At 39.4% G+C, this 15,464-nt stretch overlaps 1 protein-coding gene across 2 annotated transcripts in view; it reads left to right on the top strand.

Annotated features, from left to right (window-relative positions):
* NUP188 (nucleoporin 188) overlaps nucleotides 1–15,464 on the top strand; it is a 37,196-nt gene that overhangs the window by 1,635 nt on the left and 20,097 nt on the right. For both annotated transcript variants that reach the window (XM_075185032.1, XM_075185031.1), the window contains exons 2-15: nucleotides 8,970–9,024; nucleotides 9,489–9,562; nucleotides 10,046–10,130; nucleotides 10,225–10,305; nucleotides 10,382–10,426; nucleotides 10,697–10,789; nucleotides 11,556–11,678; nucleotides 12,369–12,580; nucleotides 13,501–13,612; nucleotides 13,698–13,898; nucleotides 14,435–14,524; nucleotides 15,014–15,079; nucleotides 15,233–15,352; nucleotides 15,445–15,464. The exon at nucleotides 15,445–15,464 is cut by the window's right edge and continues 107 nt beyond it. In XM_075185032.1, the coding sequence (XP_075041133.1) occupies nucleotides 8,970–9,024; nucleotides 9,489–9,562; nucleotides 10,046–10,130; nucleotides 10,225–10,305; nucleotides 10,382–10,426; nucleotides 10,697–10,789; nucleotides 11,556–11,678; nucleotides 12,369–12,580; nucleotides 13,501–13,612; nucleotides 13,698–13,898; nucleotides 14,435–14,524; nucleotides 15,014–15,079; nucleotides 15,233–15,352; nucleotides 15,445–15,464 (1,377 nt within the window). The remainder of the gene's footprint in view (nucleotides 1–8,969; nucleotides 9,025–9,488; nucleotides 9,563–10,045; nucleotides 10,131–10,224; nucleotides 10,306–10,381; nucleotides 10,427–10,696; nucleotides 10,790–11,555; nucleotides 11,679–12,368; nucleotides 12,581–13,500; nucleotides 13,613–13,697; nucleotides 13,899–14,434; nucleotides 14,525–15,013; nucleotides 15,080–15,232; nucleotides 15,353–15,444) is intronic.

Consider the following 15,464-nt stretch of genomic DNA (forward strand, 5'->3'; position numbering starts at 1 on the left):
GACTGCCTCCAGAAATCACAATTGGTTACTGCGATCTAATGAAAAACTTGCATTATTATGGATCGGTTCCATTGTGAATAGTATGGGGTTTGGAGCAGCGAGAAGCAAAACTCCTGCAGCAATTTGGAGGATGCCTTTTGGTTGCAATTCTCCATTTAAAGGAAATATCCCTGCTCTGTGGGAAGGCCTGAAATTCAAAAGATTTTGGAGGGCTTTAAGTGAGGAATCATTTTTGACAGATGTCACATGCTATGCATATGTAGTGTAACAGAATAAATAGTTGTTTTCTTACCTTCTTGATGGAGTTTTGAAAAAGTGTTTCTGCAGGTGATCTACCCTTTCTACCTCAATCTACTTCATGACACTTTGCTTGATTTTACAAAATCATAAATGACTCAGGAGGACTCCTCTTCTAATCTCATATTTAGGTCCAAATTTTGCATTAAACCGTTGCAATCCAGAGACTTTCTTTCATTGTCTAACAAGTACTAAACCGTTTGCTAAATGCTGATTGGTTTGCAGTGTTCAGTGTGAATTTTGCACCTAAATGCATAGTTGAAAGGATTGGCTCTTTCTGCCACCCTGTCCTCTCATTGTCTGTCCGTGGCTTTAACAATTTGTCTTTGGGTTCCTTTACCGTCAATAACCTGCCATTACTGACCACTTCTACTGGGGTTACTCCACCACCAGAGACTCGCTGTCTAGGAATGCCAACTCCGCATCAGCAGGGCTGTCTTAACAGCATTATAGACGCCTGGGTAAAGCAGTGCACTGGGGCCCTACCTAAACAACCACTCGCAGGAATAAACATGTAAATTATCGATTAAATTAAGCTTATATTTATTGGTACCTCCAACAAAATCAGTGTTTAAACATTAAAAAAAAATGCTGTACAGCAGGGATTAATCCACACAAACGTTTGGTCAATATAACATGAGCATTGAAGTTGAAAAACAAGAAATTCAACATAAAAATGGTACTCCGTTGCTAAATCATACAGACGGAGATAGGTATTTGCAACAGGAAGATCTCTTGTACAGATAACAGCTGATGCTAAAGTGATCAGTCTATTTAAATGTTTTAATAATGAGGGTGTGAAGGTTTTGAATAAATCTCCGGACATAATATACTGAAAAGTTGGCAAGCCTGTGGTGCCCCTATGCTCATGGGGGCCCCCAGGCAACTGCCCAGCGTGCCCATGCGTTAAGATGGCTCTGCGCACCAGTTGTAGGAGAGTAGAAGCTGCCACCACCAGACTCTCTCGCTGTCACCTGGAACTGCTTACTTCTGGGTGGTGGTATAGCTGCTGCAGCACTTCTTTGGTAGCTATGGCTGATTCCTTGTAATCAGGACTGCAGGGAAGCAGGCAGAACATTGACTTAGAGAGCTGTGTTCAACACAGGACAGCCCGGGAGCTGGTTAGAGTGTCAGGTCTTATCTTAAGGTCGCAGGACTACAGCAGATAATATGCCTGTGTTTACTGCGCATATAGCTCTTGCAAGGACTGTTACACATCACTATGTGGTAGTGGTGATACACGTAGTTAAAATACAAGAATGTACACATAGAATACAGCAACATGTGCTCTTTATATGCAGTCATGGCCAAAAGTTTTGAGATTGACACAAGTATTGGTTTTCACAAAGTTTGCTGCTTCAGTGATTTTAGACCGTTTTGTCAGATGTTGCTATGGTATATGGAAGTAAAATTACAAGCATTTCATAAGTGTCAAAGGCTTTTATTGACAATTACATAAAGTTTATGCAAAGAGTCAATATTTGCAGCGTTGACCCTTCTTTTTGAAGACCTGCAATTCACCCTGGCATGCTGTCAATCAACTTCTGGGCCACATACTGACTGATGGCCGCCCATTCTTGCCTAATAAATGCTTGGAGATTGTCATAATTTGTGGGTTTTTGTTTGTCCACCGCCTGTTGAGGATTGGCCACAAGTTGATGTTTTAATGTCCATTCTTTATTCATGGCTGTGTTTTTAGGCAAAATTGTGAGTGAGCCCACTCCCTTGGCTGAGAAGCAACCCCACACATGAATGGTCTCAGGATGCTATACTGTTGGCATGACACAGAACTGATGGTAGCGTTAAACTTTACCCCGGTCCTCAGCAGTCCAATCCCTGTACCTTTTTTTCAGAATATCAGTCTGTCCCTGATGTTTTTCCTGGAGAGAAGTGGCTTCTTTGCGGGCTTTTTTGACACCAGGCCATCCTCCAAAAGTGTTCGCCTCACTGTTCATGCAGATGCACTCACCTGCCTGCTGCCATTCCTGAACAAGCTCTGCACTGGTGGTGCCCCGATCCCGCAGCTAAATCAACTTTAGGAGACAGTCCTGGCGCTTGCTGGACGTTCTCGGGTGCCCTGAAGACTTCTTCATAACTATTGAACCTCTCTCCTTGAAGTTATTGATGATCCAATAATTGGTTGATTTAGGTGCAGTTTTACTAGCAGTAATATCCTTGCCTGTGTAGTCAGCTGGTCCTTTTATGGCAGGGCTGAAATGCAGTTGAAATGTTATTTTTGGGATAAAGTTCATTGTCATGGCAAAAATTGCAATTCATCTGATCACTCTTCATGACATTCTAGAGTATATGTAAATTGCCATCATAAAAAGCAGACTTCGTGAAAAATAATTTCTGTCATTCTCAAAATTTTTGGCCATGACTGTAGAGCCACAACCAGTGTCCACCCCTGCCATAAGTTCAAATATGAATTTGAAATACCGCACCCACCCTAGTAGATGTTTGAGCATGGTTGCCAATCTGAGAGAGGAGGTAGACTGTACTGAGCCAGCCAATCAGGACTAGATTTTAAAGGACCAGCAACTTTATGCTAATGGGCAGTTCATTTCTCTAGTGGTTATCCATGACTTCTAGTCACGCAATAGCATAATTTAGAACACAGAAATATTTCATATTAAGGAAATAAGCTGTAGTTCTGGCCACAGAGATTGATGCATTACCTAAAACATAGAAGTAAACATAATTTACCGTAATCTGTGATTCCCAAACAACTGCATGGTTCATTGTTGGAACAGTTTCCTCTGTTAGTCTTTTCTTAGACAGGAATGTGGACACTCAAATCAAAACAATGTGGGCATGAAAGTAATGCCATTCCCCTACCTGGGCTTAGACCAAATGCACAAACATGCTGTAGGTATTCTTCCTCAGTAATCAGTACCTTAATACACTTTTTTCATTTACATACAATAATATACATACATAGGGTGACTATATGCCATGGTGGAAAATGTAATTGTACGGTGAGAGCCCTATCAGCCTGTGTGTGTGCCGTCATTTTCTGACCTCACTAGCTAACTGCAGTGATTCGGCTCCCTGGCCTCAGGGACTGAAAGGCCCGTTCTTGTCCGGTTTCACAAGTCGCCACTGTGACGCAAAATTGAACAATAATAGAGGGTTAAATCGCAAGATCAGCCTGTGTGTGACAACGCTTAGGGTTATCTCTGTATGAACTGGAAGTGAACTTGTGTCCCAGTCCTCCTTAAGATTTTCTACTTCTGTTTTGCATTGAGATCAAATAAATATATTAAACGATATTAATAAAAATGGTACAGGTATCCCAGATGCGTTGTAAACCACAACCTAATTATCAGATATTCGTTAATAATAGCATATGTGTGTTACACATTGTGTAGAGCACCTGTCATCTATGCATAGCGGAAGTTGTATGTTGTGAGGTGACCTGTTTGATATTCGATTAAACTTTCATCGTTGAGGTACATCATGACCATTGTTAGTGAGCCACGATCTCCTAGTGAGTGTTGGCTAACCTGTGACACTCCAGGTGTTGTGAAACTACAAGTTCCAGAATGCTTTGCCAATATATAGCAGCTTATCGCTGGAAAGGTATGCTGGGACTTGTAGTTTCACAACACCTGGAGTGTCACATGTTAGCCAACACTGTCCTAGTGAATTTGTAGGCTGCATTCTCTTGTAGATTGGTTCGGAACACAAAATAGCATTGTGTTATTTAATATACCTTTAAAGACTAACTCCTCTACTAAGACATTTTTTCTCTTTTGTCGTATTGTATTTATTTCATATAATTTAACTAGAAATTGGGCCTCATGCTCAACATCAGGGATTCTCTCCAGTGTCATTCATTTGTTGCTGGGGAATAAAGACAGAGTTCTTTGACACCTGGGGGTAAATGTATCAAGCTGAGAGTTTTCCGGCGGGTTTGAAAATCCAATCAGATTCTAGCTATCATTTATTTAGTGCATTCTGCAAAATGACAGCTAGAATCTGATTGGTTGCTATAGGAACATCTCCACTTTTCAAACCCGCCAGAAAACTCTCAGCTTGATACATTTAAAATGTTCATCAGAGGAATCCTCTTTGTTCTCGAATTAGAAATATGTGTATCAATTTGAGGGACAAAGTTTGTATAAAGATAACACACAGAAGGAAAAGTGGCCTGTAAGGTTGTTACTGTGCAGGTAGGCTGCTTAGATTAAAACAATGTCCAACACTTTACAACAGTCCCTTTATAGGCACAATAAACTAGTAGGTTGGCAGAGCACTATATAGTGTTCATTAGGAGAAGAGCAAGTTTACATAACTATTTTATTAATGGCGATAACAACAGCAAAACGTTATAAAGTGACATCTAATAAAGAAATATGTTATTTAATATGATTAGAAGAATCTAATGTGGAAACAAGAAAACTTGGGCAACACAGTGGCCTAGTGGTTAGCACTTCTGCCTCACAGCACTGGGGTCATGAGTTCGATTCCCGACCATGGCCTTATCTGTGTATCGTTCGTATGCTCTCCCCGTGTTTGCGTGGGTTTCCTCCGGGTGCTCCGGTTTCCTCCCACTCTCCAAAAACATACTATTGGCTGTCTGTGTGTGTTAGGGAATTTAGACTGTAAGCTCCAATGGGGCAGGGATTGATGTGAATGAGTTCTCTGTACAGCGCTGCGGAAATAGTGGCGCTATATGAATAACATGATGAGGATGATGATTATTAACTCCCTAGTGAGAAGCTATCAAATTGTGGGAGATAAGAAACAAATAAGATTTCCATTGGCTTAAGATATATTATATAGAAAATAATGAGACAGACCAAGGAGTTTTAAAATAACATTGTATTATTGTATTGCAGAGATATTTCTAAGGAGAGAAAACATCCTTGTAAAACAACATAATTTCAAATAAAGTCACAAGGAGTTTCAAATATTTTTATTATTGTGCTACAAACAAACATCAATATTGAGAAAAGACATTGGTGTAAAACAATTTAATCTTTAGCAAAGCCATCAGCTCTCCAGACTATTGTGCTGCTAAAAATATCAATACATAGTAAATAATATATATTTATATAAAATAATTAAAATATATCTAGCAGCCAGATATAGTTAAAGATCATATGGTAAACTTATACATTCTGGAAATCCTTTCTTGTTATGTAAATTAGGTAGATATGTAAATAGTGATAGGGGTAAGTGATATACCCTTAATAAATCATCAATTTGCCACATTATTATAGGTGACTATTTATTTAGCAACACTGGAACTAAATACAGACTAATACATCTTGTTCTTTGTTTAGAAAGGGAGCAAGCAATGGAACTGTACTAAATTACAATGCAAGCAAATTTACTAGCACTGTTAGCTGTACCTCCATACATGATGCTAGCCAATTAGTTTTAGCTTAGTGTCACTGAGAGCAGTGGAGCTGAGTAAGTTTGGCAGGGTACTAAATAACATGTTATCCTGGGGTTCGGCAGTGACAATTATGGTGGGAGGGGTTTGGAGCTCCAGCCCCACCCACCAATCCATGGACCCCCCTGAGCCAGGTTATGGGCGGGGAAGGGGGAGGGGAGTGACTGCACTGATGATTAGCTTCCTATTGGTCCACACAGTCACAATATTCTAGACTGCATTTCTAGCTGAGGGCATATCCATGAATATACACCACATGGGTGAGCTCGCAGCATCGGACCCTGAGATTCCTGTGTCCCTGATTGGGAGGTGGACATTATTTTAGTTTATTGTTTTATATATATATATATATATATATATATATATATATATATATATATATATATATATATATATATATATACATACAAAACTGTTTATATATTTTTATAACTGTATGGATGGTACAATTTAATTGACTTTGCTTGTTTGAAGGGGTTGTCCACTTCTAACCTCTTTTCTTAATACCTATGCCCACCGTGTTGCACATGGTGGGTCCCAAAATCTTTGACTGGAGAAGCTGTATTCAGCACCATTGAGAAGGGCTGGACAGGTTCCGTTTTTCTGATCAGTGAGCTCACATCTCAGATCTGCATCCGTCTTTACATTAAGAGGATGCAATAATGACTGGGGTTCCTGTATTTCTGCGAATGCATGAAATGTAGAGGTGGTCCTGGGGTTTGTAGTCCTGTCCTAGTGGTCCCAAAGGACTGACATCTTTTTCTTCCATATTTTGTGTGGTTGTTTGCAGTAAATCAAATGCAAGTAAAAATAATTCATATGTGTGTTAGTCTGTGTATATTAATTGTAATTAATGTAGTCATTTATGCTCCATATTCAAAATGTAATTTATTGGCATAAATCTATTATGCACCATTCCATGGAAATGAGAACCTTTTTAGAAGACTTGAGCCAGCTCCGCTTTTAAACATCAAGCTTTGGAGGAATATTTGGCTTCATCTATAGTATTACTCAAGCTGTCTCTCTCTCGTGGTTTACAGTGCACTCAAAATTGCTGATTGCTTCATAGCACTCTGCAGCTGCTTGATAAAATTCAAGCTCTTGTGGTTTGTGGTAGATGCAATGAGTTATGCACTTATTATGAATTAATGCATGTAGCAATACAGAATTCAAGAGCACAGAAATGGTGTGTTAGTAATATCTCTGGTTGTAAGCAGCTTGATTTGGAGCCGACGAGCTCTGTAGCACTTATATGGAACACACAAAGTTGTCAAAGACTTCCTATCTACAGATATACCGAAGTGCCAAAGACTTTTACCAGCTGTTAATAGCTGTCCTTCTTTTTAAAGGAAATGTTGGAGGGTTTTATCTGCACCATATCATAGTAAATATATTCTCTTTTTTCACTCTGGTACAGAATAAAAAATATTTTCATTAGTAAAATAGGTAGAATGATTATCGATAATTTGGTATAAAAAAAAATGACAAAAAACATGGGGACAACTGCAAAGTTCCTTATGAGAAATCCAAAACCAATATCAAGGCTTCACCAAGTCAAAACAGAATGAAACCTATTAATATATTCTGAATCAGTGATTGCATAAAAATGTATAGGTAATATCATATAATGCCTATTAATTTTTGAAGTGAGGGTCTGTATTCCAGTACCAAGTTTAGTTGGTACAAACATATTGTATAATGGTATCAATTTACTTCTCGGTTTTAGTTAGGAGGTGTGTTTTTTATAGGCAAATCTAAGGTACCGCTATGGGCACTAGTTTTGCACCCAGCTTTGTCTTATTATTTATTAATTGGGCTAGTAACACCTATGCAAATTGTCTCATCCACTTTTTGAGATATATAAGGAGGTGCCTATAAAGCTTTACAACATTTTATTATGTATTTAAATACAGTTTTAACCTTGAGTTCTCAGTAAGAGTCACATTTTTTTGGGGAACTTTTTATTGAAACAATGAAATGAACATTAAGACCTTCCAGAAACTAGTAGATTATACATTTTTCATTGTGATAACCAGTATAAGAAATTACTTTTTTTATATTTTTGTCACTACTATAAGAAATGGCTTGATAACATTTCAGGAAGGCAATGTAAAAGAATGAAAAGAAATTACTCAGAATTAACAAACTATAACAAAGAGAGTTTGGACCTGGTTGAGAAATTTCAAGAAATAAAGAAAAAATGAGACTAATGTGGTGTTAAATGGCTTTTAGAAAAACTGCAATATTAACAGGAAAGATTTACTTTTCTGTTAATGAGATCTGATGAAAGGGGGGGGGGGCAAAGTAAAGTGATAAATGTCATCACACAATATAACAATACAGCAATGAAAAAATGTAAAAGAATTTTAGAAAAACATCCTGCTCAGGATGTTACTTATTTTACTAATGTTTTCATTCTGTAAAAAATGTTGGGAAAGTATTTACTACAATATGGTATAGATTGAACCCTCTCATGTGTCCTTCAGTAAGGAGGATGAACAGACTGCTATTATCTCCTGATATTATCCGCTAAAAGAAGTCTATTGAGAGATGAAACGCGTTGGACCTTAGCAGTATCTTTACCTGCTCTGTGCATTCCCTGTGTGTTCCACAGTTAACAACGTCTCCCATTCATGCTGCTGAACACCGGGATGGTTTCTTTCTAAGCTTTCAAAATCACGGCTATGATGTTCGAAGCTTAATAAGGCACAAAGGAAAGACCATTTATGCTATGTTCACAGACTAGCAAACTCCTTTATTATTAAAGCCCCAAAGCTGTTGCTTTTTTTGAGAACAAATGCATAGAAGGACTTATAGGAAATACATTTTAATGTAATCATTGGAGTGGTTTTATTTATATATCTTGTTTTTTGATTTTACTATTAAATAATTTTGATCCTACTTTTTAAATTATTGTTGTCCGAGTGTAGGTACTAATACCAATATATAATTTCCGTGATTTTTTTTGTGCTGCAGTTCTGTATTTCTATATTACTGGGACCCAGGTTCGGGATAGTGCTTTTTCGATAGCATTCTTTCACAGTTGCCTATTTTCAGTAGTTGTTTGGTGCCCGGGTGTGTTGAGCACTGATTGTGGTGTTCTTATAAATCACTGCTTGTCCAAGGTTTCATCATAGCTAAGGAATGCTATGTTTGTTACTAGATGTACGTGCAGCCATCAGTCAGCTGCTGAAATGTTGTAGCCAGCTTAGAAACACATTTTCGGCACCTCTATAAAACTCACGTCCCGTTTTGTGTTTGCTTATAGAAGCAGCCGGATGCTATGGACCATTCTACTTGGCCGAACAACTATGAGAGACCCCGTAAGTAACCAGTTGGCTGTATGAACTTTGCATTAAACTGAGGACATCCCGGAGAAGCAGAAAATGATATGATAAGATGATCTGACCTTAATCAATCACCTCTTAGAAACGATACAATGAACATATATCTGTCAATTAAATAACTGTCCTGGCCAATGATTGACACCTGCGTCTGTGATTTAGGGTACTTCCCCGTCGTCAAGAGCAGCTATTCCATTCATTCATACTGATTGCCAGATCTTGTTCTCCTTCCTTCTCTTAAATGAAGTAACCTGCAATTAAGTAACCATTGTCTTAATTATTAGGATGAGTCTTAATATTTGTACTGAAAATATGACACATAAGGGAAGGCATTAAATATATATATATATTGCTTATATTTAGATCATTTTGAATGGAGGGGATTTAAATGAAGTTCTGTTTTTTTTATGGCGTCATCCAGCTGTAATATACTTTATTTTCAGATGCAGATCAAGGCAGAGCTTGATCAGTATGGAGACAGATTCCTTCAGGGACTGACATTCTACAAACCTCCCAGGTACATTCATTCAGAGTCTTAATAGTAACTTAAAATACATTAGCATTGTCATCAGGATTAAACATTAATGATATGTACAAGCTTACCGTTGACAAAAGAAACAATTGTTCTTTTTGTCGAGAAATAATTTTCAATTATAAATTATTTCTCGACAAAAAGAGCAATGGTGCTTTTATCAATTACGTGCATTTTACCAGTACTCAGTGTATTCATATTATTGTGCAACGCTGCCCCCATAGACACTACTGTGTTTAGATGCTAACTGTATGCAGTTTGTGTAGAAGCAATAACTTTGGGGTTAAGTGCAATCGCTGTACTATGTTGGAAACCCTGATTTGAAACTCAGTGTCTTTAATTTTGTTGCAAAAGTGTAAGATCCTGTTTGCATTGGAAACCCGTAGTAATTGCCTTTTTATGAGAGATCAGTGTAAAAGAATAATGCACAACGGCGCCTCTTCTGATCGCCTTCTATCCTTCTTGCAGCGCAAGCTCCGCAGACAAGGTGAAAGCCAACAAGAGTTTAAATCCAGCATTGAAGGAGCTTGGGCTACGAATCAGCAAGTTTCTGGTGAGATGATTCTTGGGCTCGGTGTAGGGGAGAAGGGCACTGGGTGTTTTCTGTGGATATTCCAGCAACTCTTCTGTGTTCTTAATTGACGCAGGGTCTAGATGAAGAGCAGAGCGTGCAGCTGCTGCAATGCTATCTCCAGGATGATTACAGAGGCACTCAAGACTCTATAAAGGTCAGACATTTATTCCGCTGCAACATTGAATAGATCGCACACGTTGATTTTTACAGCTCTCCCCTCTTCTTTTCAGCTGGTAGCACAGGATGAGAGGCAGAGTCAGGCATTGCTGCTAAAGGTTTGTCCCATTTTATTTTTATCCATATCCATCATTAACATTTAAATGACAACTAATAATTAATGGTGGCTCAATACAGCGTGTTTGGATTGCACAGTGTTTTTACAGTGACGTCATTAATCCAGATTTTCCATATGGCCTTCATATCTCCCCAGTAATTACTGGTCTCCTGCTGAGGGTTTACAGGCACCCAGTTTTCCGCAAGAATGTATTGGAAATCCTTGATTTGTTGATGAAATAACTTTATTTGTCATCTCTCGTCTCTACAAGATGGCAGACTATTACCATGAAGAAAGAATGTGTATGCTGCGCTGTGTTCTTCACTTGCTGACCTATTTCCAAGATGAAAAGTACCCATACAAGGTATAGAGTTATTTACCCTGTCTCTCCTTGCAGATGTGACTAGATGTAGATGCTTGGTCTGTGTGTAGGATTTGTATAGATGGAAGCCAAGGCACACCGGGGATGTGAATAGGTCCTCTGCCCAGAGAAACATCTCTGTTTATAGTGAAGGCAGCCCTCAGGACAGCTGGGGGATGGACGAGTGTCCGCTTTAATCTGTAGCTTACAGGGGTGTAGCAGGTATATGCGTCTTGTGGGAATAGAGTGGTGCCTTTAGAAATAACCATGTTATTTGATCAGAAATAGCTCTTAAAACAGATGTTACACACAACACCCACTTCGAGGTAGTAGATGTTATACATGCTTTGCATAGAGCATGTCTGCCCTTTAAATAGACAGATAACATACACATGTTGACAGTGTGTAGACCAGACCCCTGTCCCTTTAACCAATCCAGGTTAATGCACTATCTTGCATGTCAATCAACCTGGACCATGCTCTTAATTTAAAATTGTACTCCGTTGCATGGGTGGGTGGGTGTTTTCACCCCCCGCTGTGTTTAAAATTATGAGTATATTGAATGATTGTAAATTAATTTTATTGTATTACCTTAATATACTTTCCTAGCTGTTATAGCACAGGAGACGGCTTAATAGAAAAAAAAAGGTTTTTCTTGTTGGAAGTTGTGTACGATTCAGTAATAAAGGTTTTTTCCACCTCCGGGTGACTGTCATGCAGAAATTCAGTAATGGGTTTTACGAACGGTGTTATGACTTGTCCCTTTCAGAAAGAGTTCAACGATTGCATGGATATGCTGCAACAAGAGAATTTAATTGAAAAATATCGCAAGCAGTTTGAGAATCTCTGCAAAGAAGACGCTCCAACGTGGGAGACACACGGCAGCCTTATGGTATGTCATGGGCTTTATTTCTACAGCTTTCTGTTACAACTATGTGTTTTACTTCATCCTTGTTTGTTGAACGAACGGACATTCTCTTCTACCTTTTGTCATGTTTGTTTCATCATTTATTGACTTATTATTTTATGTCCGGTTTTCATTCATTTTCACTGGTGTCGCAGGCTTTTAATTTAATTTAATCTGTTATTTATCTATAGCCTTTTCTTTATCTTTGCGTTCTACGTTGAATGATTTGTTTTCTATAGTAATAGGTTTATTCCTTTTTGATGCATTTTTGTGAAGCAATATAACTGGTCGTACATAAGAGTGGCATAAAGGAGGAGCATTGTGTGTCCTATTTACACTTTTGCTTCTGTGTGAACTGCTACAGAGAATAAAACCTCTGCATTAACTCTTGATTGAAGAAAATGTGTCTCATTGTCATTCCTGAATATTAAGGAGAGCTGCTATTTTGCAGCTAGATACAGCAGCAGTGCAGTCTAGATTGTCAGAACAACTCTCCAGTACAAAAAGCGTTTCATGGTAATGTTTTAGTTTTTTAGATTGGTGAGCTGACTTTGAGTAGTCCTAGACCTTTCAGAAGACAGCGAAACCGTTCTATGACATGAGCAGCTTTGTGCAAGCTGTAATTCTGTGCGTGTAGATAATTAATTTCTCCCATTGTGTTCTGTCTGTGCATAGACTGAGCGCCAAGTGTCCCGCTGGTTCATGCATTGTCTCCGGGAGCAGGCCATGCTGCTAGAGATCATCTTCCTGTACTATGCCTACTTCACCATCTCCCCCGCCAACCTCTTGGTACTCACCAGGCTGTTCAAGGAGCAAGGCTTTGGGCGCAGGCAACAAAATCGTCACTTGCTGGAGCAAAGTTTGGACCCTTTAATAGACCGAATCGGGTGAGCGTTTGTGAATAAATTGTAATAAGCCCTTGCATTATGTGATGTCTAGTTTCCATGATTGCTATGATAATTGAAGTTCTAAAAGCATACACTTTGTGTATGTAAGGTGTTTTTTTAAATGGGGGTGTGTATAATAGATGACTTGTGTGTCACTTTCGGCCCCACAAACAAAAACCAGATAGGAGCTGTTGATCAACTTTGTCTACATCGAGTATTAGTTGACTGGCGGAGTGCTCTCTCTTTAATTGTTCCCACCAGATATCCGAAAAACACTTTGCTGTTGACCTAGGGGGCCGGGTTTGAGGATGAAGTACCTAGGGGGCCGGGTTTGAGGATGAAGTACCTAGGGGGCCGGGTTTGCGGATGAAGTACCTAGGGGGCCGGGTTTGCGGATGAAGTACCTAGGGGGCCGGGTTTGCGGATGAAGTACCTAGGGGGCCGGGTTTGCGGATGAAGTACCTAGGGGGCCGGGTTTGCGGATGAAGTACCTAGGGGGCCGGGTTTGAGGATGAAGTCCAAGGAGAGAGTTATAGGCAATGACAACAGACGCACATGCCAATATTCGATTTTAAATTTTTATAGGGGGGTGAGGAGGGGAATCTCCAGTCACCTGCTATGCAGGATGTCAATTGGAGTATTCAAAAAAATTAGGCTTTTAATTGACGCCCAAATGCCACAAATCTTCAGGCATTCCCACCAAATATGTGAAACGGAGCTTGTGAACGAACAGCCCTTCCAACACCTATCTGAAGAGGAAGGGAACATTTTATGTAATTTAGTTTGCACAAGGTACCATCAATAGAATAATTTGCATGCATTCTCTTAAATTGTAATGCAAATTGAACTGCTGGCTAGGTTGGTCCAGGCTTCAGCCCAGTCCTCGCCGTAAAGAAGTTCTCCTAATTCTTGTATTAAAGGTACTTTGAAGTTCTCATCCTGTTGGAAGGAATTGACATGGACTCTCTGCAGGATTGTGCTTTCAAGGATGAAATTGAGCACCCATTCACCAATGAACAACAGATCTGCAAGGTAAAAATCTTCCTCACTGTGACTTAAATGAATATGTTTCTGCTGCTCAATGCCTGACTGCATTCCACAAATCCCAATTCGATAGGACATGGACAACATCTTATTGACCTTCGGTGATATCCCTCACCATGCCCCTGTCCTCCTAGCCTGGGCTCTGCTACGGCACACGCTGAACCCAGATGAAGCTGCCACAACCATCCGGAAAATGGGCAGTGCCGCCATCCAGCTTCATGTCTTCCAGTATTTGACACGCATGCTTCAAGCCCTTGGTAGTGGTGAGAATAATGTAAGTATCCTACCAATAAGAAGCCTTCCATTTCTACTTATCCTGTCCTTCCAAAACACATCGTGGCAACATTCTAAGTATGTCCAGTTTCTAACCAGTCCATTGGTTTTCAGTTCAGTGATATTACTATATGTCATAACTTTTATCTGTAGTTCAGCCAATGTACTAAACCAGTGTTGGTTAACCTGCGACACTCCAGGTGTTTGTGAAACTACAAGTCCCAGCATACCCTTCCAACAATAAGCTGCTATATATTGGCAAAGCATGCTGGGGCTTGTAGTTTCACAACACCTGGAGTGTCACAGGTTAGCCAACACTGTACTTATAATTCAAATTGAGTTGTACATGATAACGACAAGGCTGGGGCAAACGACAAGCATTGTTAATCTAATTAAATGTAATGTATAAGTAGTTGTCAGTTGTTTACTTGATCCCTTTGATTGGTTTGGAAATATCCATTGCCTATCGACCCTGTATCAATGAGGTACTGTCCTTGTGGAGCTAATGCTGTGTCTTACGCTACGTCTGTGTTGCAGTGTACAACCAGCACGGCCTGTGTGTGTATCTACAGCCTGCTGTGTTTTGTCCTGACTTCCCTGGAGGAACATACACTGGGGAAACAGCAGGTAAGCCTAGGAGGGATCGCTGGATTTAATGCTAGTCACTGTCTTTTATCGAGAGTTCTACAGAAACATGCTGGAAAGGGTTTATATTATTTTATCATTTTAGCCATTTTCTTCATCTGATTCAGTGGGTTGCAAACTGCCTTTTAAACATATGTGCTCGGTTGTCTGCTTTATCAGTTAACACTTTTTTGCTGCATGAAGCAAGATTGTTTAAACAGTATTTGCAAATGTTCTATTTCACCCATGAGGCAGCATAAAGTTAACAGTAAGTTACAAATTAAAATTTTTTAGCTGCTGAATATGGAGATTGTTTTTTTAATGTCTGTATAATCGTTTTCATTTTATATTTTTGTTTTGGATTAATTTGTGGCAGAAACACAGGGTCACTTTATCTTAAGCAATGCCGTCATCCTTGGTTATACTCCATCCATTGTATAGAGCTCTGGAATCTTTTTAGTTACTTAAACTGATTTGTCTTCATTCTCCCAGGATATTATTGATACAGCTTGTCAAGTGCTGACTGCTCCAAACCTGTCGGACCTGTTTTGGAACACGGTGAGTAGGGGATTGCCTTCCAATAAACTATTACCATCTGAACTATTACCCTAAAGTCCACTGTTAAAGCTACCCAATAATGGCTTATTGCTGTTGCAGGATATATGTGAGTAGTGAAAACCGATGTAATGTAATTATCTTGTCTACCACTAGGAGCCAACAACCGGCTTGGGAATCTTGCTGGACAGCGTTTGTGGCATGTTCCCCTACCAACTGGCCCCCCTCCTCCAGCTGTTTACTGCTCTCGTCTCCAACAAAGCTACTGCTAAGAAGGTAAAGGCGAAATAATCTCTTGTATTTCTCTCTGCAGAATGTCCAGATTGTTCCATTGGGTCAAATCATTCTCTGATACTTGTCCGTTACAGGCTTACTCCTTCCTGGATAA

This window comes from Mixophyes fleayi, chromosome 9 (assembly GCF_038048845.1).
Source record: "Mixophyes fleayi isolate aMixFle1 chromosome 9, aMixFle1.hap1, whole genome shotgun sequence".
NCBI classification, from domain to species: Eukaryota; Metazoa; Chordata; class Amphibia; order Anura; family Limnodynastidae; genus Mixophyes; species Mixophyes fleayi.